Here is a 25,024-nt window from a genome sequence, read left to right as displayed (position 1 = left end):
TAGAGCTATCAATTTTACTTTTAAAAATATCAAAATATATTCAAATCAGTAACAGTTTGGGTGATGAATACATGACTACGGGCAAGGAGAGGCAAGTAAAGAGCATCCAGTGGGTACAGAACATGGACAACGGAGAATACTTGTCCAGGCATAAAAGGAATAATAACATTAATGGCAATCGTATAATACAAAGTAAGATGAAAGGTTACATACATGCAGAGAGAGACATAGAAAGGACGACACAAATAAATATGTGAAACAAATATTTTCAGGAATGCCCTGAAGATATGATGTGGAATGAAATGATTTTACGTTGAGCCATCTGCACTGGGCGTCAACTCTGACCTAAGTGTTGTCGGAGAAAGTTTTGGGAGAACTGCATCATATTATCCCTGAGCTGCTGCAGGTTAGCCACTTTGGCTCGCAACGCAGTGTTCCTCTTGTGGAGGACTTGTTCTTCCTCCTCCATCTGAGATAAATGATTGCGGTGTCGTTCACGGTACAACTTCGAGGCCTCGTTATTCAGATCTCGGATACGTTGATACCTCTCTTCCTCCGTTAGCGTGCTGTACGACACTCTGGGTCGCCGCCGACGTGGTTTGGCAGTCGGGTTGCATTGAGTACTGCTGACGTTGTCGCTGGCCACGCCCAGCTCCTTCAGGGGCTGGTCCAGCCGTAAGTGAGCATCGCTGGCCATGCCCAGCTCCTCAAGAAGCGGGTACGGCTGTGAGTGAGTGTTTGGCGTGGAGTGTTGTTCCGTGGATAGTGGGTAGGCGGTAAATTGGTGTTGGGTAGACAAAATGGGGTCATGTGAAACACCGGTAGGACTTACAGCTGAAGGTCGGTCGTGGAGGTGACTGACATGGTGAGGGGTGTCAGGATAGTGTTGGGTGGCAGGTTGTAAGGCCATCTTGTTGTTGGCTGCTCTTCTCTTAGACTTTCTGGGTGTGTGGAATGGAGAACATGACTCCATGGCCGGCCATTCGGCTCGCCTTGGTTCCTTACGTTTGCTCACAAGCAAGTCTTCCATTTTCAGAGCCTCCAACCCCTGCAAATAGAGATTGCGTGTAATTCATTGTAGGTAATAGAAAATAAATGTAATTTTTATATATTAAGGGAATATGAGGGATTATATATATATATATATATATATATATATATATATATATATATATATATATATATATATATATATATATATATATATAAGCCTACTTATTTTTACTTCATGTAACAAGTTTGCTTACTTCATCAGGGTATTCGAAGAACGAAGAATCACCAGAGTCCAGGTCCAGAGTGTCGGCCAGATCATCAAAAGCTGCCAGGTCAGTCTGGGTCAGGCCTAGGTCATACAAATCCAGATCGGACTGGGACACACCCAGGTCAATCGATGACAGGGGCTCAGTCTGAGTCAAATCCAGATCAGGCTGGGTCTTATCCAGGTTATTCCAGGTGGTCAGCAGGTCCGGCTGGGTCAGGCGAGTGCTCTGTGGATCATTGTAGAACACCAGCGCGTTACTGACGCTACTATGTTCGAGTCCTGGAGGTATGGTAACATCCACGCTGATCATTGCATCATCAGCACATGTTGGGAACATCCCGCTGCACCTTGGACCGGTCAAGTACAAGTTGGTGCTGGCATTAGCCAGATAATTACTGTTATCTAAGGTAAGGATGCCCGACGAGAGATTTGTTGACAGTTTATCTTGACCAAGGTTGGGATCCATTGTTTTAAGGGGGGCAGACCGTGAAGAATGTTGATTATCAGACGATATGGTTACTAATAGAGGGTAGTGGAGACAGCCAAGCTGGTCACTAGGTAATGGTGAGGATGCTCTACCAGTGTACGTATATATACCGCCAACCGCTCCAGCATGTTGGCGCGTGTAGCGACTATGACGTTTTGTTCCCCCGCGTAGATCCCAACGATGCCTTTTTAATATTAAAGCAGACTTACATAGATCCATACATGCAAATATTTTTCTCATAATAAGTGTCCCAGTACCTCTAAGTTGTGTAGTGGATATAAAAGGTTCCGTCCGGGTGATTGTAACAGCTGTGGTAGTTATGTATAAGAATGTCTGGTTGGCAACTCGAGTTTGGTAGGTTGCTGCAGGCCTCTGGCCGTTTAATTCGCGAGATGAGTATGCATATTCTGTTTGCTGTATGTTCAATTGTGTTTGCTGTATTTACGTTCCCACTCGTTTAGCTCATATATGCCTTTTATTTTGCGTCTCCATCAGTCGAGGTTCGCTGACGCAATGGAACCTGCAGATCTCACTAGTTTTAAAAGTTTGAAGGTGCGTCAGTGTTACCACCGAATACGTGGTTTGTACGTATGTGGCTGTATGTACGGTCCTACAATATTGCCCTTATGCATGTAGTTGTGTTACGTTCCTACGTGTCTGTCTGTACGTACGTCATTACTGATTTGTAGTGTTGGGAAGGAGTTTTAAACGTGGAGCCACATCTCTTGAACATTTTGTACCATTGCACGACCTTTTATTTATATTGTCTACATTAACTCTGTCCTCATTTATTCTCTTCCATTCACCCATCACTTACATTATAAAAGTATTTCAGTATATCCTTTTAGATTAGTTTCGTGCTCAATTTCATGGTTTATCCTCTGGATGCTCTATCCAAGCATCTTTCGAAGATTTGTTCGCTGTCCACGTAATCGACCTATTTTGAAAACTTGTGATCAGGTCACCCCTCACTCTCTCTCTTCTAAGCAGGATAAATTTAAAGCTTTCAGCATTTCACTCTTAATTCTGATATCATTTTTGTTGCCCTCCTCTGGACCTTCTCTTTTAGCACTTTATGCTGCTTAAGATGTGCTGGCGCGAGGAACATACTTTTGGCCTTGTTAAATCTAGACTTTTTAGATAATTCCTTAAACGTTTACCCGAAGGTTACACGGATATTTACCAGCAGATGTTTTGTTCACTGTTTTTATATGGAATTCTGGCAACAAGTTATGGACGACCGCGACTTTCAAGTCCTTCTCCTCACACAGAGAATCCTGAAATCCTAAAGCTTAATATATACACAGAGACAGATTTTCGCTTTGCCCCATCCTCATTACATAAGTTTGGGTTGAATTTCACCAAAACATATTTCAGACCCACTTTGAAGTCTGTTAAGCTCCCCCTTGTAATCTAATGCAATCCTCTTCACTTTCCACTTCCCTCATGACCTCCGCATCATCTGCAAATTCAGACTGGAGTCTGTACCTTGAGATCGTGAAGAGTAATGGCCCCAGGACAGAACCCAGTGGCACTCCGCTGCTCACCTCGACCCATTTGCAAAAAAAAAAAAAAGGTTCTAACATGCGTCATTTGTTCCCTCCCTTTGAGATCATCTGTTCATCGAAGGAGTTCTCTCTTCCTTCCCCCTCCTCCCCCCATTATTTCAGTATCATCATCATCATCATCTTCCCATGCGGTAGTGTCAAATGCTTTCTGGTGCAGATACAGCAGTCCAGCAGTCCACCCAGCCATCCCTTTTATCCAGGACTGAGTTCGCGGTTCGTAGAACTTTGATATCCTTATCACACATGACTTCCTCTCCAGAAAACAATATTGTCTATCACTCAAGTCATTTATCTTAGAGAAAATCACCCACTTGCTTTTTTTTTTATTCATTTTTTCCAGAACCTTACTTTCCAGAACCTACGCCACCACTACTTAGGCTGGTCAGTAATTCATAGTCTGTTCCCGGTTTTCCCTCATACATGTATGTACGAAGTTTGCTCTTTACCATTCCCTTGGCCACTCTGTCTTGCTCTAGTGACGTCTTCAGCAGCAATTCAAATGGTTTATCTGGCGTATATATGCACACATCTATAGCGTATATTGGTGAAATTTTATCCTCCTGGTCGATTCTTCTCTCTGAATCTCGTAGGTTAATTAGCTGTTTCTAAACTGGCACCTGATTCCTCATGAATGCAGGACAAGTTCTTGGATTTTTTTTTTCAAAGTTCTCAATTTTCCCTTTTTTTTCAATTTTCATTTACTCATTCGGTGGTCAGTCTTATACTATGCAAAGATGACTTGTCTGGAGAGCTGTTTATTCCTTTACCACTTCACATCTCGAAGCCCTTATGCTCAATGACATCTTTGATTATACCACTGTTTTCATGTCCCTTACCGATCCCCTCTGTGGTTGAGGTTGAAGGTACCCACGCCTCGACTCCTTCGTAGTAAGCTCCACAGAACCTCGCAACACAGAGCCCTGCTGGTTCTCGGCAGCTGAACTCCACTTCTTAGTCAACGTTGCTCATAGACACTGTTGAAGTCTGTGTAGTTCCGACCATTTGAGTCCATGCTTTATTTATGTCCTGTTTTACCTTGCACCTTTATTGTCCTCGTTTACCCCATGGTCCATCTTGAGTATAGCATGGTTCACTTCTTACGACCGGTGTTTATTGTAGATATATATATGATGTTCTCAACATCCATGCTCGTATGTTATCAACGTCCATGCTGGGTACGTGTGAAGACATATCGAACGATGGTGTTGATGTATGAGTCCCCCACGACCTCTTCCCCTTGTGTGGGTGTATGTACACGTTCCTCTATGTCTGTCTGTACGTGTATGCTTCTACGTACGTTCCTACATGTTTGTCTTGACGGATGTGGGTGAATGTACGTTATCGTTTGTTTTATACATTCGTAGCTTATGTACATTCCTACGTGTTCGCAGGCTTCTGGCTGTGTGTACGTTCCTACATACAATTGTATGTACATGTGACTGCATGTGCATTTCAGATGGTATGCACCTGTGTATACTTCCTGAATGTATGATCCTGTATGTATGTACCTGTAGGCATACATGTACATTGTGCACATATGTATGTTCTTTCCCTTTGTTTATATGCCTGTATGTACTTTCCTGTATGTATACTCTTGTATGTACAGGCGTATATATAAGGTCGTGTTTTTAAGAGGAGATGACCCCGTCTGACTGCTACATTGGTGCGTCATGACCAGCACATGCGTATTTGATGGTGCGTCATTAACAGTACATCTAATGGTGCATCATGACCAGTACGTTTTGTGCGTAATATGTCGTATTTGTAATGTATTTTTGACTCCTTGTATTAGTACTCCTCATGTTAACAAACGCCCCGCCCAATGGCTGTAGTACACTGTACCCCATTTGTAATACATATTATTTCTCAGCGTGTAGGTAACTAGTGTGTATATATTGTGCCCGGCCCCTTCTATAATATGACCCTTAACATTGTAATGTGAGGTGTTCTATGCCTCTATTGTATTGTATGCTGTCGTACCCCATATCACTCCTGTTACTGACTGACTGACTGTCCAGTATCAACATGACTGACTGTCCAGTATCAACATGACTGACTGTCCAATATCAACATGACTGACTGTCCAATATCAACATGACTGACTGTCAGTTATCAACATGACTGACTGTTCAGTATCAACATGACTGACTGTTCAGTATCAACATGACTGACTGCCCAGTATCAACATGACTGACTGTCCAGTATCTACATGACTGACTGTCCAGTATCTACATGACTGACTGTTCAGTATCAACATGACTGACTGTCAGTTATCAACATGACTGACTGTCCAGTATCAACATGACTGACTGTTCAGTATCAACATGACTGACTGTCCGGTAATTATCAACATGAATGATTGTCAGTTATCAACGAGACTGACTGTCAATTATCAACATGATTGTCCCATAACAACATGACTGACTGTCTGTTGCCCCTAGGCCCCACTCAGGCCCACCTGTCACCTTCCAGTGTCCATGTATTTGTACCCGCTGTACGCCCTACACTTGCCTCCACCTACCCCTCGATATGTACCCTTCACCCAGACTGACACTGAGGTGTTTTGTTTATGTAAATTTGGACTAATTATGATTATAGCCGACGTGCTTTTGAGGCAGCTCTACTTGGGCCTCACCTGAACCTTCCTCCTGGCTATAACAATATCAGAAAGCTGACGTGCTTTTGAGGCAGCTCTACTTGGGCCTCACCTGAACCTTCCTCCTGGCTATAACAATATCAGAAAGCTGACGTGCTTTTGAGGCAGCTCTACTTGGGCCTCACCTGAACCCTCCTCCTGGCTATGACAATATCAGACATTTCCCCCGCCACACTCTCGTCCCACAGACTCGTCACTCGCGTCTTGTTGGGTTCCATGACCTCGAGGGGATCAATTCTTGCCTGTTCCCAACACCTGCTCTGCGCCCGTGTTGTCGACTTGGGTTAAAACGAAAAAAAAGGAAGGTTCGTTCATCTTGAGGCGCCCCTGTTCCTGGTGTCCACCAGTGTCCATTCTTATCTCATTGTCATCAACCATCTCTCTTATGTCATCAACCATCTCTCTTACGGCCATTAAACCTTGCCCAGTTCTTTAAATGTGCCGGAAAATGAAATTACGATACCAACCCACCACGTCCCACTAACACAGGCTGGGTACCATACTCTCCTCCATATATCGTGTATCATAACTGCTGACCTACAATATGTAACATATGTATCATAACTGCTGACCTACAATATATAACGTGTATCAAAACTGCTGACCTACAATATGTTCATATGTATCATAACTGCCGACCTACAATATATATATGTATCATAACTGCTGCTGACCTACAATATGTAACATATGTATCATAACTGCTGACCAACAATATATAACATGTATCATAACTGCTGACCTACAATATATATGTATCATAACTGCTGACCTACAATATGTAACATATGTATCATAACTGCTGACCTACAATATATAACATATTTATCATAACTGCTGACCTACAATATATATGTATCATAACTGCTGACCTACAATGTATAACATATGTACCATAACTGCTGACCTACAATATATATGTATCATAACTCCCGACCTACGATACACAATGTATAAAATATGTATCATAACACCCCGACCTACAAAACTATAACATGTCTCCCAATTGATGACCTACAAACATATGAGTATCGTAACTTCTGTCCGATAATTCACGTACCTCTTATTTCGAATACTGAGATGAAATGCATATGACAACCAAAATTTTTTTTTATCAATCATTCACATGAATATGATGAGGAGCTTCAGGATATTACATATATGCATATTTACTGATGGAACACTTGACCGTAAATCGAGGGTAAAATGGCAAGACTCACACAACAGAAGGGAGGTTGTTGATCAAAACACCACACTAGCGGAGGAATACCTCAGTTAGTGAGCCATTTTGAGTTATTAAACCAACAATTTCCAGGTTTATGAAGACGAGCCGTCAGCATCAATATATATATATATATATATATATATATATATATATATATATATATATATATATATATATATATATATATATATATATATATATATATGTATATATATATAACCACACGTCCCGTAGTGGTGAACAGTTCCCTCATGTGTTCATCAGCACAGCACTATGGGGTCGTCGTCTGCCAACGTAACGCTGTTTCCTTCATATAATCCCGGCACGTTAGAAGCTCCTCATATTATGATGCATTCAATGATGTACATTGACTCATTCAGAGATAACTGGCAATGATAACAAACCTATTGGGAGATCAAGATAAGTCATAGGGAACAATTGTGATGTACGGAATGGACTAGTATATATACGTATTGATACACGAGACACTCAGGGTAAAACTAGTTTGTGGTTAATAGAGTGTTCTCTAAAGATCACGAGACGAGTCTGATGATGTAGGTTCAAACCGTATAACATGCACAGCTGAACAATAACGAAAAAAAAAAAAATCCGGCTGAGTCACGTGTTTGGCGTCATTGAAGATTCTCAAAGACAAGTTCGTCAAAAAAGAAAAGGCCTGTGCTGGACTCAAACGTGTAGTGGTGACGTCATGTGTGATGTCGTTCGTCTTGCTGTTTCCTGTCACAACATGAACACACACCCACCCCATCATCCCTTCTCTCTATAACGTAATTCAAACATTTTTTTCCTGTTACGTCCTCTGAACACTGACGAGTCTCTTTCGAACAATTACTGTTAATTAATCTTATATCATACGATTGAGTGAATTGTTGACAGTAAATGATAATCATACTTGTGACAACAAGATCAATGTATGATGGAGTGTCTTACGTCCGGCAGCGCCGAGCTTACAAGGCTCAACACGTATGACCTGAGTTGCCAGGCACTGTGGGCTTTTGCTTTATAGTATAAATCTTCATATTTAGTAATTCAAGGGATAAGTTATCTTGAGAAATACTATATCAATAATAGGTAAATGAAGATAATCTATAAATAAAGTATAATCATAATAAACGAGCTCAAAACGTTCTCGTACATGCAACACGTACTAAAAGTGTCAATGAAAACGTTTTGAGCCGCACAACGTGACGCAAGGTCCTCTTGCTATATATACACTTGGACCGAACGTCCAGTTTCAGTACATTACTGTTAGTGTTCGTAATCTAGTCGAACAACTGACTGTGTGGTGGCAGACAAGAGCTGCATGTTCACGAGTTACGCATATCATGGAAAGCTACCGCTCGGACCAGTCCTTGTTCCCAAATACCATGAGTATTAACCCCGACGACAACTGTATGTCCCTAAAATTTGAGCGTCAGCTCAAACTGAATTCTGTGATGTCTGACGTGCAGTTTCCCGCGAATAATGGCATTCAGGGTGGACGACAAGACCAGGATGTTTCCATCAGTGGTGGCAGCAGACTACAGTTGCCAAAGGATCTAGAGGACATGATCAACTCCCTCCTGCCGAATAATTACGACTTTCCCGTGGGAGATTACGACCCTGGGAGCAACCTCATGGACCTGGAGATCGGGGCCGCTTCCCTGTGGCAGGACGTCGACGAAGAAACCCTGGTAGGTGAAGTTTCTCGTCTTCACTGGACATTTTGAAGATAACGTTGGCTTTTCTGACATACACCCCCCTCTTTGATAGGTTGTTTCCCTGATCAGATGTTAAGGTAAACCTAGTCTGTTATGGTAATAGGGTAGGTTACTCAGAAATGTTTTAGTACGTGCAGTCTTGCTACTTCATTTAACTGTGTTAAGGTAAACTCAAACATGGATAGGATACCCTATAGTTATGGAGGCGGAATCATATATTACACACACACACACACATATTTATATACATATATATATATATATATATATATATATATATATATATATATATATATATATATATATATATATATCTATATATTACAACTGTCTTTCTAAATTGACTGAGTCCTGCAGTAACTTAGGTCCTCTTTCTAGAGGTTTCTGCAGCTCAGAGCGGAGGTACTTCCAGTAACGGAAATGTAGACTGTTGTGGAGTGAGAAGACATTAACTCATACTGCTTTTGATTCAGTCTAGCCAAAGACAACTTTTCACTGGCAGTTTAACCTTGAGCTGGCGGAGTCTGGTAACACACACACACACAATATATATATATATATATATATATATATATATATATATATATATATATATATATATATATATATATATATATATATATATATAGTCGGACGTGGATCCACCTGAGGTTTTACAGCGAATTAAGTCATCTTGGCGAGGCGCCTCTGTTTTGCTTAAGATATTTCACTCCAAAGGAGTCTACATTTCCCTGCTACTGAGAGTAGTGTATCCATGGGCTGCAAGAGTTCATAATCAGAGGTTCTGGATAACATAAGTGATTCAGTTAATTCAATATCTAGAGGTAAATTAGATTAGGGTTTATTGAACAGTTTATTAGTCATATTCGTAACTTATGAATTTGACGTAATCAGCATCAGTTATTCATTTCATTCACTAACGACACTTTCTTTCTTAAATCTTGGCAGAATGTGGACAACAGTTTTACTGGAAGCAATAATGGAGGCTTGCAACCAATGGCCTCTGGGCCCAGGTTGCCAGGCACTACACGACGACGGCCGAAGACCACGAGAAGTCAAAGGTCCAGCATTGCTTCCCTTCAGCCGCCCATCGCCCACCACCCAACATCAGACACTCAGTTACATTCATTCCCTCCTATAGATCTGGGCGTGGCCAACGACGCCTACTCAAACTCATACCCGCCCTTAGAGAAACTAGGCGTGACCAGCAACTCCCACTCACAGCAGTACCCACATCTGGAGGAGTTGGGCGTGGCCAGCGACTCTCACTCACAGTGTTACCCGCCTCTGGAAGGGTTGTCTCCGCCCGCGGAGGAGCTGGGCGGTACCAGCGATGCCGGCAGCAGCACCAGTAGCGACACGGCTACCAGACCACGTCGGCGACGGCCTAGAGTGTCGTACAGAACGCTCACAGAGGAGGAAAAGTACCAGCGTATCAGAGACCTGAATAATGAAGCCTCAAGACATTACCGTGAAAGACACCGCAATCAATTATCTCAGATGGAGGAGGAAGAACGAGTTCTTCGCGAGAGGAACGCTGAGTTGCAAGCCAGGGTGGCCAACCTGGAACAGCTTAGGGACAAGATGAAGCAGTTCAGCCACAATTTCCTCCGGCAACATATGGGTCGGACTTAAAATGTTCCTCTGGGCTCTTTCACCTGTACACATATTATGATATAGCCTATGCTGTGTCCCAGTCATGTTCAGTGTTGGATTAGTTTCCTCCCGGTGTCTCACTTTGATGTATTGATTATATCAAAGAATTTATGAAACCAACTATGTAATTTACGCTTAAATGTATGCTATTAAACATTTTTAATTTTTATAATAGTATTTTGAATCAAGTCCTTGATTGAAACTCGAGAACTTACACTTAACGTATTTTTTCAAATATAGAGACATGCATAATCCTGTATTTCTTTCATTTTGATATGATAGTGACATTTTTTTGGGTGTTCAATGATCAGGGTCACTATGTCTGACCCAGCCTACTTGTGTGACCTCTGGTTATCATTTACAGGTGATGGTCACATGGCAGAAGTACCTGGTAATGCTATCTAGAATCTCTTGATGGTATGAGGAATTTTGAAGGCACATATTATTCTGTCATTGGCTAATTTACAACTAGGACTCTATGAGGATTAGGCCTGTATAGTAGATGACTATAATACCACACACCAATCAGAAGTGTCTGACATCTAAGAATTATGTCCCGAGATCTTGCTTGTTGTTAAGACATTTGTCATGTACGACAGTGACCATTACACTGGTAATGTAGATATAGTTACACCAAGTGGGCGTTCATTAATATATGATATGAGCTAAAGGGTCACAACCAGACGAGTCTGTGTCTTTACCATATATATTGCATGATAAAATCTAAATTAGTGTGTCAGAAGAAACAGATTTGTGGACATATATAATGGGAAGATTAATCAGTTGACACGTTTAAGAGTTGTGGCCCCCACAAGTTTTAACACAGTCGCCCAGTTGTGTTCTAGTGGGTGATAACGTGATGCAACTTATGTACAGGTGGTTGGTGAGGATGTAGACTCCAGAGGTACGATAAGTGGCTGCTGCCAACGTTTCGTCACCCATTAGTTTTCTTACTTCTAAGTTCTGTTGGTGATTCAGTGTGTACTGGCAGCCAGTTGTTAGTCGTGTTAAGTTTCATGTACAGCAGTTATCACTCATGCGGAGGATTTCTTTTAACTGGATGTTGAAAAGGAGTTTAAGAGTGTGTTGTGTGTTGAATGAAAATATAGATTACTGAGCCCACGACTCCCTGACGGAGAGGCGACGATCATTGCTGAGCCCACGACCCCTAACGGATCCACGATAATCTTCCCCCTACTGGCCAGATATTATGTAAACAGTATTGATGTGTTGAAAAATGTCCTTCCTTCCTTAGGCTTTAGTAAGCCCCATTATTGTATCTATATATACTCGTGACACTTGCCAGATGCTTTTGATGGTATTGTACAGGTTTACCTAGTGACAGTACGAGGATCCTGTTCCTCTATGATGGTATTAAGTAACGGAATTGAATTGAATTACTGAGCATTAGTCCCTGTGGCCACCTCATCATTTTAAGATCCTGTTGCAGTCGTTCTCATCCGTTATAAAGAGTACAAGATTTGGAACAAATAGTTGAGCAGGGTTGATAAGTATACGTACTGGTGTCTAGAGAAGAGGTTATGAATAACATTCTATATACCCAACGGGAGTGTGTACTGGGAGCGGCCAGCCAGCAATGTTGGGTTGAGCCAAGACCATGCAAGCCAAACCTCACGATGCAGGACAAGCCCCTTGAGTGGCTCGAGTTCTTAGTATACCTTGTCGTTTGCAGACCTGCCACTGAGCATATTGTCTTCTGCGTCAGAAGTGAGGACAGGCAAACCTGTAAGCTTATGGCTCCTTGCTCACCGGACCAACCGAAAGACAATATTGACAGCTTATCAGTTTTAGGAGGACGCGCATCTTGTTCCTGGTGATAAAAACTGAATATTGCGATGTCGTATGCTATCTTATGAAGATTATCTTAGAATATATATTTAATATATATTTAACAATAGTTAAATAAGGAGTAGCACTACTCCTGAAGGTGTGGGAGTATATGATAGGAGAGTAAGAGATTAGATTCTAAACATGATGTGGGTAAACCTGAAAGTGGTAGAATAGGTCGGGTGAATATTGGTGCTTATGCACCTGGTCATGAGAAGAAAGACAATGTGAGGCAAGTGTTTTGGGAGCAGCTGAGAGTGTGTCAGCAGCTTTGTCGCACGAAACCGGATTTAGTGATGAGTGATTCAAATGCAAAGAATTAAAGTTGTAAGTGAAAGAAAAAAGAGGCGTTTGGACGATACTTGCAGGGAAGATGTGCAAATGACTGGGAGGTGTATGAAAGAAAGCAGCAGGAGGTCAAGAGAAAGGTGCAAGGGTTGAGAAAGAGGACAAATGAATGTTGGAGTGAGAGAGTATCATTAAACGTAGGAAGGATAAAGAGATGTTTTGGAAGGAGGTAAATAACGTGCGTAAGACAAGAGAACAAATGGAAACATCGGTGAAGGGGGCAAGTGGGGAAGTAATAACATGTAGTGATGAAGTGAAAAGATGGAGAGAGTATTTTGTAAGTTTGTTGAACGTTTTTGATGATAGAATTGCAGATATAGGGTGTTTTGGTCGGGTTGGTGTGCAAAGTGAGAGGGTCAGGGAGAATGGTTTGATTAAGAGAGAAGAGGTTGTGAAAGCTTTGCGGAAGATGAAATCCGGCAAGGCGACGGGTTCAGATGTTATTGCAGTAGAATTTATTAAGAAGGGATGGCTTTGTTGTTGAATGGTTGGTAATGATATTCAGTGTATGTATGGATCATGTTGAAATGCCTGAGGATTGGCGGAATACATGCATAGTGCCATTGTACAAAGGCAAAGTGGATGAAGGTGAGTGTTCAAACTACAGAGGCATAAGTTTGTTGAGTATTACTTGGAAATTATATGGGAGGGTATTAAATGAGAGGGTGAAAGCATGTACAAAGCATTAAATTGGGTAAGAGCAGTGTGAAAGGGTAAGAGAGATGTGTGGAAAGAAAAAGTGTGTGGTTGAGAGAGCAGAAGAGGGTGTGTTGAAATGGTTTGGACATACAGAGAAAATGAGTGAGGAAAGATTGACAAAAAGGATATATGTGTCTGAGGTGGAGGGAACAAGGAGAAGCGGAAGACCGAATTGGAAGTGGAAGGATGGAGTGAAAAAGATTTTGAGAGATCGGGGCCTGAACATACAGGAGGATGAGAGGCGTGCAAGGAATAGAGTGAATTGGAATGATGTGGTATACCGGGGTCGATGTGCTGTCAGTGGACTGAACCAAGGTATGTGAAACGTTTGGGGTAAACCATGAAAGGTCTGTGGGGCCTGGATGTGAATAGGGAGCTGTGGTTTCAGTGCATTACATGATAGATAGAGACAGTGTGAACAAATGTGGCCTTTTTTGTCTGTTTTCCTGGCGGTGCCTCGCTGAAATAGGGGGTAGCGACTAAAGTCCAAATCAAGGCTAGACTTTATTAATAATGAAGTATAGAGAGGACTAAGAAAAGGAAGAGACAAGGAAAAGTATTTACGAATTTTGGAGGAAGTGAAAAACTTTTAAGATATGCCAGGTCATAGTCATTGGAAAAGACATTACAAGGTAGAGAGTTCCGAAGGCTCGAGGTGTTAGGATGAAAATAAATTATCAAAGCAACGCACCCTTGTGTTGTCAACGCAGCAGCTTGCCGAGTATCGCATGGTCTTACTAGTGGTCGGGGCACACAAGCAGGCTGTTCGCGAAAGCAAAAAAACCATAGTGATACCCATAGTAGAAGGGAAAGTAAACTAAGATTACGGCGCAGTGAAAAAGGGTCAAGTTTTGAAATTAGCCTGGGAGAGTTTAGAATACGGGCCGCTTAAGACTCAACTCTGTTAAGCAAGGGTGCAGTGAGGTCCTATTCCAGATGTGCGAACAGTACTCCATACGAGTGGAAGAAGTTTATGTTGCGTATCCTTATGAAAACTATGTCTTCCGTATCTCTACATGTAATGTTGATATGTAATGTATTACGCTCGTCTCCCATTTGTTTTCAACGAGCGTCATGCACCCTGTCGGCAGAAGCAGTAGGTTCTCGGAATCAACACTTTTCCTGGTGTATGTTGTTTGTTTGTGGTTAAACTCGGTGTCACGCCTTCGCCAGCGTCTTGTTTTCGCCATCCCTATATGGCGCAGTGAATAGGATCAAGGAATAGTGTAGAAATAATGACACAGTGACGCATGGTATTGCTAGCCAACATAGGGCGCTACATAACTGTCCGTGGTGCCCAAACTCGACGCGTTGCCGACCTGCATTGCCTGTACCGTCCGCCTGCCCTGAGCTTTTTGTTTTACGATTCCTACAACGAGGACGGGCCATACCTTTATATAGGAGCGACTTGTCAAGAGACAAGATATTCCGACATCTGAGCAGTTTCGTAGAGTTAAGTCATTTATTACTGTTTCCTTGTGCTATTTACACTCAAGCCTGTTTCCTCATTTACTTTTTTATAACTCTACATGATTCTTACTCTTATTTGCCTTTTTCACTACTGATATATCAGCGTTGATTGATAAGCCATTTCATTTGCTACATGTGTGAACCCAGTCTATCTGTTTGTTTATCATGTCGTACAGTGTTGTGAATTTGCTCCATCACGCATGGCTGATATTACTGACAGCATTAAGTACCCGATCGGTATTTTATGATAGTTTGTGATGTGACAGTAATTGTTGTGAGTAAACGTTGAGTCTGAGCAGCGACTGTAATACCCGTGGAAGTGCATGATAGAGAGACATGATGAATTCATACCATGCCTTTCAAGCGATCCACACTAAACATACAAATCAACATCTCTCTGACAGCAGCCCATTCAGTTTTTTTTCCCAATGAAATTTACTTGATTTTTAAGTCGTTTATTCTCTCTCTCTCTCTCTCTCTCTCTCTCTCTCTCTCTCTCTCTCTCTCTCTCTCTCTCTAAGGTGAGATTTTTTTTTTTTTTTTGCTATTTCAGCATTTATGAAGCCACTTGTTTGTTGAGATTTTCTGCATACATGCTGTAGGACGTGTTCTAGATGGTTTTGTTGGAGTGGTGTAACTTAGAGAGAGGAGGCAAGGAAACACGATGAACGACAACAATAACAATGCTCTTTTCATCAAGGTCCATAATTGTGAAATAACCCAGAGACAGTGAGCTACTGGAGGTACAGAATTACCGTGAATAAGTGAGGCAGGTCGAGTAATACACCCAGAGGCTGAGCGACTGAAGTTGCAGGATTTCTGTGAAAAAGTAAAGTGAGGCAGGTCGAATAACATGAGACAGGCTTGACCAGGATCCTGTGATGCTGATGAGGATGCCAGATGAAGCATGAGCATGTGGCTGCCTAGTCTATGTGGAGCTCCTTTAGAAGGTGGATGTGACCTGTATCGTGGCCCATGGAGTGATCGTCGGCTGCCGTTTTGTGTCTGCGATGCAGGAGTGCCCCCGCAGGCGTGGCCGTAGGTCCCTTTTTGTTACAATTGCTGCTCGTGACGGGCGGAGGTGGTGTCCCACGCGAGTCATGCCGAAGATGGACGTCGGAGGTGACGCGCCAAAATGAAAATGAAGCGTCAGGAGTCACGTTGGGACTCGTACTGATGTTTGGAGGTGCCCAAAGAGCGGCTTGAATCTTGTGTCACACGGCCAAGACTTCAGGTACTGGAGTGGTACACTCGTTGTCTAGCGTCGCGCACGAGGACGCTGCCTGACTGCATTCCTGCTGTGACACCCGGGTATATAAGAGGTAGGAAGGTCAGGTTGTCGAAGCCGAATGTAGCAAGCCCTGACCTCTCTCCGTGTGCTGGTGGACTGAGAGCGGGGTCTTCTTATGAAAAGGGTCAGGTCGGTCATCTGTGACTACAGCGACGGCCGTAGGTTGATCCACCAAACTCATTTCCTTAGGACTACTTTGGTCAGGTTGAGTTCACCCACTGTGACCTGCCACCAAGTTAGGACGTCGTCAGTAAAATGTCACTTTGTGGGGCGACTGTGGATGGCTAGAATGCTGTCACTATGTGTCACTAGCCAGACATTGTCTGTTGGTGATACTGTCAACATTATGTCACTGGACACATTGGTGATACTGTCATTATCTCAATGAGTACAACAGGTGACACTCAACATGTGTCACTGGACGCTGTCTACCGGTCATATTGTCAACATGTGTCACTAGTCATTGGGTGTCAACGTGTGTCGCTGTACCTCTGCTGGTGATACCCACCAGAATGTGTCTCTGTACCAGCATGTGACACTGCATTTTGTGGTAGTGATACACTGCCCACATGCGTCGCTGGACACTGTGCTGGTGGTACACTGAGAGCCTACACCACAGTACCTCTGCTGGTGTCAGCATTGCCAACATGAGTCACGACCTCTCTGCAGGTGATACATTGCCAGCATGTGTCACTGGACATTCTCTAGTGGTGATACACTACCATCATTTGATACTCGACTACACGTGTCATTGGTTAAGACCTTTATCCAGTGTCAACCTTCAGTGTTGCCATGACAACTTTATCTCTTTTTAAGTATTGGGTCTGCGGAGGGGTTGGTATGGCATCTTCATTGCCTGGACATAAGGATAATATATCACACTTGTAGCAACATTTTTTCATTATTAATGATATAAATACATGTACTACAGTGCATGGGTTGGCTATATTCCTGTATCTCACCAGTGGACTCTTGCAGTAAAAACATTTTAGCCAAACCTATACTTTCAAAATCACAGAAAGAAAACATCTCATTATTCTCGAGCTCTTACATCTTAAGAGTCTCGTTAGCGTTTCATCAGGTTGATGTTTAAACAGTTGAGTCATTATCCTACATATTGTTGACACAGAGGAAAGGTTTGTTAGACTTCAGATATTTTGATGTGAGGGAAGAGTGGGGGGACGACTTGGCCAGTTAGGAATACTGGATCTCGTAAGCTTCTTTGGCTTCTGAATGGCCAGGCTGATGGAGGCTCAGGATGGGGAAGGATCAGAGTGGAGGCCATGGTGTAGGGGTGTGAGGGAGTGGGTGTAAGAAGGGTCAGGGTAGAGAGGTGTGAGGGAGTGGGTGTAAGGAGGGTCAGGGTCGAGGGGGGTAAGGGAGTAGGCTTGAGGAGGGTCAGGGTGGAAGTCGTGGCTGAGTGAAGGTCCGGGAAGAAGGCTTGCTGAGGAGGAGGAGGGCAGGTAATTGGTGTGCACGTCTTGGCACCATTGCAGTGAAGTCTCCAGCTGTTGATGGATGGATGTCAGCCTCTGATTCTTCTCCTGCAGCTGCTGCTGGAGACCCTGCATCTCCTTGGTCGTTGCCTTCCGTCTCTTACGGTACAGCTGCGACGCCTCGTTGTTCAGTTGGCGACCTCGTCGTTGTTTCTCTTCTCCTTCAGGAAGGAACTGCCTTCTGTGTCGGTGAGGCGCGCCTTTCTTTTTCATGGCCCCTGTAGCAGGGAAGGAGGCCTGGTGCTGTGGTAGGTGTGGCAGGCACTGTTGATCTTCACTATCGGAGGACTTGGTTAAGTCGTTCAGGTACAACTCGACTTCATCTGGCGGCAGGAATGGGTCCAAAGTGTCCATAGTGTGGTAGGAGGTTCCCATGTCAGTGGTTCTTAGGACGTCGTTGGGGTTAACCATACCCAGACTCTGTACATAAAGGTAATACTAATTATTATCTCTAATGCCAGAAGACAGTAGCAGAATATAGAAATATATTTTAGTGTGCTTATAGATTTATTCTCAGTTTACATCCTAGATATAGCGAAATGATTGGCAACGCCCAAAAGTTTGCATCTTTTTGTTTGAGGAATGTTGAGTGAGGCCTGGATCTAGGACTGGAACCCCGAGTCCATGTTGGAATGCATGTCCTGGAAACTGGCGCCATTTCATAGCCCTAAGAAGTGATTGTTTGGAATGTCAAAGTAATTCTCGTAAATGACTATATGTTAAGTAAAACAAGTATCATGGGTAACTATTATGTTGATGTGATTCCAATATTGCTTGGTGCCACCTAGTAACAAGGTAGGAGAAACTTTGAGCAGTAGCGACTTCCCTTCCTGCTTTTCCCCATGCGAGTGTATCATCAGGGAGAGATCATCTCTCTCTCTAGTGTCTGCCATAAGAGACTGAATCTGCTGCCTTCCTGACAAGTGTCAATATAAGAGACAGCTGTTGAGACAAGACCTGTGTGGAGATTGTCAACAGTGTAATTATGTTTGTTCACAACCATTGTCTAGTGTCATCATCAGTAAGACTAAATATAACGAAAGCATGGAATGTGGTAAGTGAAGGACTCCTGGTCCAAGCCAACATTCTCCTTTTAATGTAGGAACTGAAGCTTAGTTCCCCGTGTCACTAAGTCCACGCATTTATATCTCACTACTCCTAATGGGTTTAGATTTCACATATATAAGAAATATATACACATATATGTGACGATGGGATGTGGGTCGTGGAAGAAGCAGTAGTGTGAGCCTTGGGCCAGGCAGTACTGTCAACCGTGGGCCAGGCAATCTGGATCATGTATTCAAACAGCAGATAAGATGACTTTGTCAGTTATGTAGTGTCGGGGAGTGTGTGTGTGTTCCATGTCAGTGGACCAGAGTACATAATGAGGCAGAGCAGAGAGCGTAGGGTCAGTGGTGTCACATGAATATGGATTGTGTGAGGAAGAAACCACTTAGTAATTCCACTTACGAGGTGGTCGTCTTGTGAGTCAGATGACAGATAATGTGGCAGGTAGGAGTCAGGCGCTGTGGGTGTTGATCCTTCCCAGTTGTCTTCTGGTGCAAGATTCGCCACCATGTCCAGGTCGAAGTTATCTAGAGCGGCCAGACCACCATAGGGAGACTGTGGCTGGGTGGTAGTGGGCAGGACGGAGTCGAGGGCAGTGCGAAGGTGTTGCATGTTGTAGGTGGGGCAGGTTCTGTTGTGGTCCCTCTTGGTCTTGCTTGTAGATTGGCCAGTCCAGTGAGACATGGTCGTAGGCACTGATCGACGTCGTGAGTGGTGTTTGGTGTGATTGGTGTACCAATCTGTTGAGTAGCGAGGCTGACAACGTATTATATATAAGAGATTCGGGACGCGGCCAAAACGGGAAACAGTCCCTTGTATTAAGGGCTCCGTTCTGGAGAAACGTTTGTTGGCTTAACTTGTTAGGTTCGCGTGCGGCCATACATAGAGGCCTGTGATGACGGCAGACGACGAGGAACCCGTCATTGGGTTACGTTGGTTCAGTAGACGATGACTCTTGATGACGCCGGAGGATGAGGGAACCGTCCCTCGGGTAACGTTGGCTCGGTAGAGGAGGAGGAATGTGTATGGTGAGGCAGGCAGCCATCCCGGCCGTGCGGCAGATTGGCTCAGTCGGGGATGATGGCCCGTGATGACGCCGGGCCATGAAGTAGCCATCCCGCGGGGTACGCCATGGTGACTCTTGATGACGCCTGATGGTGACTGGTGATACGGTCAGAATGAGTGACTGGACGCTGTCTGCTGGTGATACAGTTAGCATGAGTGACTGGACGCTGTCTGCTGGTGATACAGTTAGCATGTGTTACTGGACGCTGTCTGCTGGTGATACAGTTAGCATGAGTGACTGGACACTGTCTGCTGGTGATATGGTCAGATTGAGTGACTGGACGCTGTCTGCTGGTGATACAGTTAGCATGAGTGACTGGCCACTGTCTGCTGGTGATACAGTTAGCATGAGTGACTGGACACTGTCTGCTGGTGATACAGTTAGCATGAGTGACTGGCCACTGTCTGCTGGTGATACAGTTTGCATGAGTGACTGGCCACTGTCTGCTGGTGATACAGTTAGCATGAGTGACTGGACACTGTCTGCTGGTGATACAGTTAGCATGAGTGACTGGACACTGTCTGCTGGTGATACAGTTAGCATGAGTGACTGGACACTGTCTGCTGGTGATACAGTTAGCATGAGTGACGACACTGTCTGCTGGTCATACAGTTTGCATGAGTGACTGGCCACTGTCTGCTGGTGATACAGTTTGCATGAGTGACTGGACACTGTCTGCTGGTGATACAGTTAGCATGAGTGACTGGACGCTGTCTGCTGGTGATACAGTTTGCATGAGTGACTGGCCACTGTCTGCTGGTGATACAGTTTGCATGAGTGACTGGACACTGTCTGCTGGTGATACAGTTTGCATGAGTGACTGGACACTGTCTGCTGATGATACAGTTAGCATGAGCGACTGGACGCTGTCTGCTGGTGATACAGTTAGCATGAGTGACTGGACACTGTCTGCTGGTCATACAGTTAGCATGAGTGACTGGACGCTGTGACACTGTCTGCTGGTGATACAGTTAGCATGAGTGACTGGACGCTGTCTGCTGGTGATGCAGTTAGCATGAGTGACTGGACGCTGTCTGCTGGTGATATAGTTAGCATGAGTGACAGGACACTGTCTGCTGGTGATACAGTTAGCATGAGTGACTGGACGCTGTCTGCTGGTGATGCAGTTAGTATAAATGGCTGGACACTGTCTGCTGGCGATACAGTTAGCATGAGTGACTGGACACTGTCCTCTTGTTGTACAGTTAGCATGAGTGACTGGACGCTGTCTGCTGGTGATACAGTTAGCATGAGTGACTGGACACTGTCTGCTGGTGATACAGTTAGCATGAGTGACTGGACACTGTCCGCTGGTGATACAGTCAGCATGAGTGACTGGACACTGTCTGCTGGTCATACAGTCAGCACGAGTGACTGGACAATGTCTGCTGGTGATACAGTTAGCATGAGTGAGGACACTGTCTGCTGGTGTTACAGTCAGCATGAGTGACTGGACACTGTCTGCTGGTGATACAGTTAGCATGAGTGACTGGACACTGTCTGCTGGTGATACAGTTTGCATGAGTGACTGGACACTGTCTGCTGGTGATACAGTTTGCATGATTGACTGGACACTGTCTGTTGGTCATACAGTTAGCATGAGTGACTGGACGCTGTGACACTGTCTGCTGGTGATACAGTTAGCATGAGTGACTGGACACTGTCTGCTGGTGATACAGTTAGCATGAGTGACTGGACACTGTCTGCTGGTGGTACAGTTAGCATGAGCGACTGGACACTGTCTGCTGGTGATACGGTCAGCATGAGTGACTGGACACTGTCTGCTGGTGATACAGTCAGCATGAGTGACTGGACACTGTCTGCTGGTGATACAGTTAGCATGAGTGACTGGACCCTGTCTGCTGGTGATACAGTTAGCATGAGTTACTAGACTATGTCTGCTGGTGATACAGTTAGCATGAGTGACTGGACGCTGTCTGCTGGTTATACAGTCAGCGTAAGTGACTGGACGCTGTCTGCCGGTGATACAGTTAGCATGAGTGACTGGCCACTGTCTGCTGGTGATACAGTCAGCGTGAGTGACAGGACACTGTCTGCTGGTGATACAGTCAGCGTGTGTGACAGGACTCTGTCTGCTGGTGATACAGTCAGCGTAAGTGACAGGACACTGCTGGTGATACAGTCAGCGCAAGTGACTTGACTCTGTCTGCTGGTGATACAGTCAGCGTAAGTGACTGGACACTGTCTGCTGGTGATACAGTCGACTGCCAATGTTGATGATACAGTCAGCATGTGTCATTGGACACAGTCTGCTCGTGATACATTTTATGGATGTCACTGGACAGTGTCTGCTGGTGATACACTCATTATGTGTCAGGAGACACCGTCTGCCGCTGATACACGGGTCAGCATGTGTCACTGGACACTCTGCTGGTGATACACGGGTCAGCATGTGTCACTGGACACTCTGCTGGTGATACACGGGTCAGCATGTGTCACTGGACACTCTGCCGGTGATACACGGGTCAGCATGTGTCACTGGACACTGTCTGCTTATGATTCACTGTCAGCTTGTGTCAGTGAGTGGTAGTGACGCGTTACCACCATGTGTCACTGGACACTGTCTACTGGATAGGCGCTATCAGCATGTATTACTGAACATTTTATGACGGTGATACAGGTCAAGCATGTGTCACTGGACATTCTGTAGTGGTGATACACTACGAACATGTGTCAGTGGACATTCTCTAGTGATGGTACACTACGAACATGTGTCAGTGGACATTCACTAGTGGTGATTACCAACACGTATCACTAGACATTCTATAGTGGTGATACATTAGCAACATGTGTCACTGGACACTCTCTAGTGGTGATACACTACAAAAATGCGTCATTGGACATTCTCTAGTGGTGATACACTACCAATATGTGTCACTGGACTTTCTCTAGTGGTGATACTCTACCATCATTTGATACCCGACTACACGTGTCGTTGGTTAAGACCTTTATCCAGTGTCAACCTTCAGTGTTGCCATGACAACTTTATCTCTTTAAGTATTGGGTCTACGGAGGGGGTGGTATGGCATCTTCATTGCCTGGACATAAGGATAATATATCACACTTTTAACGACATTTTTTTTATTATTAATGATATAAATACATGTACTACAGTGCATGGGTTGGCTATATTCCTGTATCTCACCAGTGGAACTACAGTCACGGCGGCACCTTCTAACAAGTGGGGGGAGTGATGATGCCTCACTGGAACAAGAGCCAGTGATCTGAAGGTGAGGATGCGCCATACTGCAGTTCTGTACAAGTAAATGTAAACAAAACTGGGAGGCTGAGAACCCCCTGCTTTTCAAAGAGGGGGGACTTCAACACCTGCCTCCCCCCCTGTGTTCCCTCGCGCCACTAGACATAGAAGGTTTGGACCAGTGGGGTACATACAGGTCCTGTAACAGACTCTTGCAGTAAAAACATTGTAGCCAAACCTATACTTTCAAAATCACAGAAAGAAAACATCTCATTATTCTCGAGCTCTTACATCTTAAGAGTCTCGTTAGCGTTTCATCAGGTTGATGTTTAAACAGTTGAGTCATTATCATACATATTGTTGACACAGAGGAAAGGTTTGTTAGACTTCAGATATTTTGATGTGAGGGAAGAGTGGGGGGACGACTTGGCCAGTTAGGAATACTGGATCTCGTAAGCTTCTTTGGCTTCTGAATGGCCAGGCTGATGGAGGCTCAGGATGGGGAAGGATCAGAGTGGAGGCCATGGTGTAGGGGTGTGAGGGAGTGGGTGTAAGAAGGGTCAGGGTAGAGAGGTGTGAGGGAGTGGGTGTAAGGAGGGTCAGGGTCGAGGGGGGTAAGGGAGTAGGCTTGAGGAGGGTCAGGGTGGAAGTCGTGGCTGAGTGAAGGTCCGGGAAGAAGGCTTGCTGAGGAGGAGGAGGGCAGGTAATTGGTGTGCACGTCTTGGCACCATTGCAGTGAAGTCTCCAGCTGTTGATGGAAGGATGTCAGCCGCTGATTCTTCTCCTGCAGCTGCTGCTGGAGACCCTGCATCTCCTTGGTCGTTGCCTTCCGTCTCTTACGGTACAGCTGCGACGCCTCGTTGTTCAGTTGGCGACCTCGTCGTTGTTTCTCTTCTCCTTCAGGAAGGAACTGCCTTCTGTGTCGGTGAGGCGCGCCTTTCTTTTTGATGGCCCCTGTAGCAGGGAAGGAGGCCTGGTGCTGTGGTAGGTGTGGCAGGCACTGTTGATCTTCACTATCGGAGGACTTGGTTAAGTCGCTCAGGTACAACTCGACTTCATCTGGCGGCAGGAATGGGTCCAAAGTGTCCATAGTGTGGTAGGAGGTTCCCATGTCAGTGGTTCTTAGGACGTCGTTGGGGTTAACCATACCCAGACTCTGTACATCAAGGTAATACTAATTATTATCTCTAATGCCAGAGGACAGTAGCAGAATATAGAAATATATTTTAGTGTGCTTATAGATTTATTCTCAGTTTACATCCTAGATATAGCGAAATGATTGGCAACGCCCAAAAGTTTGCATCTTTTTGTTTGAGGAATGTTGAGTGAGGCCTGGATCTAGGACTGGAACCCCGAGTCCATGTTGGAATGCATGTCCTGGAAACTGGCGCCATTTCATAGCCCTAAGAAGTGATTGTTTGGAATGTCAAAGTAATTCTCGTAAATGACTATATGTTAAGTAAATGGGTAACTATTATGTTGATGTGATTCCAATATTGCTTGGTGCCACCTAGTAACAAGGTAGGAGAAACTTTGAGCAGTAGCGACTTCCCTTCCTGCTTTTCCCCATGCGAGTGTATCATCAGGGAGAGATCATCTCTCTCTCTAGTGTATACCATAAGAGACTGAATCTGCTGCCTTCCTGACAAGTGTCAATATAAGAGACAGCTGTTGAGACAAGACCTGTGTAGAGATTGTCAACAGTGTAATTATGTTTGTTCACAACCATTGTCTAATGTTATCATCAGTAAGACTAAATATAACGAAAACATTGAATGTGGTAAGTGAAGGACTCCTGGTCCAAGCCAACATTCTCCTTTTAATGTAGGAACTGAAGCTTAGTTCCCCGTGTCACTAAGTCCACGCATTTATATCTCACTACTCCTAATGGGTTTAGATTTCACATATATAAGAAATATATACACATATATGTGACGATGGGAT

At 44.2% G+C, this 25,024-nt stretch overlaps 2 protein-coding genes across 2 annotated transcripts; one reads left to right on the top strand and one right to left on the bottom strand.

Moving 5' to 3' along the window:
* Positions 1-1,988, bottom strand: LOC139766535 (uncharacterized). Its single transcript, XM_071695314.1, has 2 exons — positions 1,248-1,988; positions 1-1,048 (listed from the first exon to the last, which is right to left on the bottom strand). Exons 1-2 carry the CDS (start codon positions 1,986-1,988, stop codon positions 335-337), a joined length of 1,455 nt encoding a protein of 484 aa, XP_071551415.1. The 3' UTR covers positions 1-334.
* A 6,462-nt stretch (positions 1,989-8,450) lies between these two features.
* LOC139766533 (uncharacterized) lies at positions 8,451-10,746 on the top strand. The gene is made up of 2 exons (XM_071695310.1): positions 8,451-8,891; positions 9,867-10,746. The coding sequence occupies exons 1-2, from the start codon at positions 8,544-8,546 to the stop codon at positions 10,551-10,553; spliced, it is 1,035 nt and encodes a 344-aa protein (XP_071551411.1). The 5' UTR covers positions 8,451-8,543; the 3' UTR covers positions 10,554-10,746.
* Positions 10,747-25,024: the final 14,278 nt, after the last annotated feature.

The sequence above is a fragment of the Panulirus ornatus genome, chromosome 58 (genome assembly GCF_036320965.1).
Source record: "Panulirus ornatus isolate Po-2019 chromosome 58, ASM3632096v1, whole genome shotgun sequence".
NCBI lineage: Eukaryota > Metazoa > Arthropoda > Malacostraca > Decapoda > Palinuridae > Panulirus > Panulirus ornatus.
This window is presented reverse-complemented; position numbering and strand designations above follow the sequence as displayed.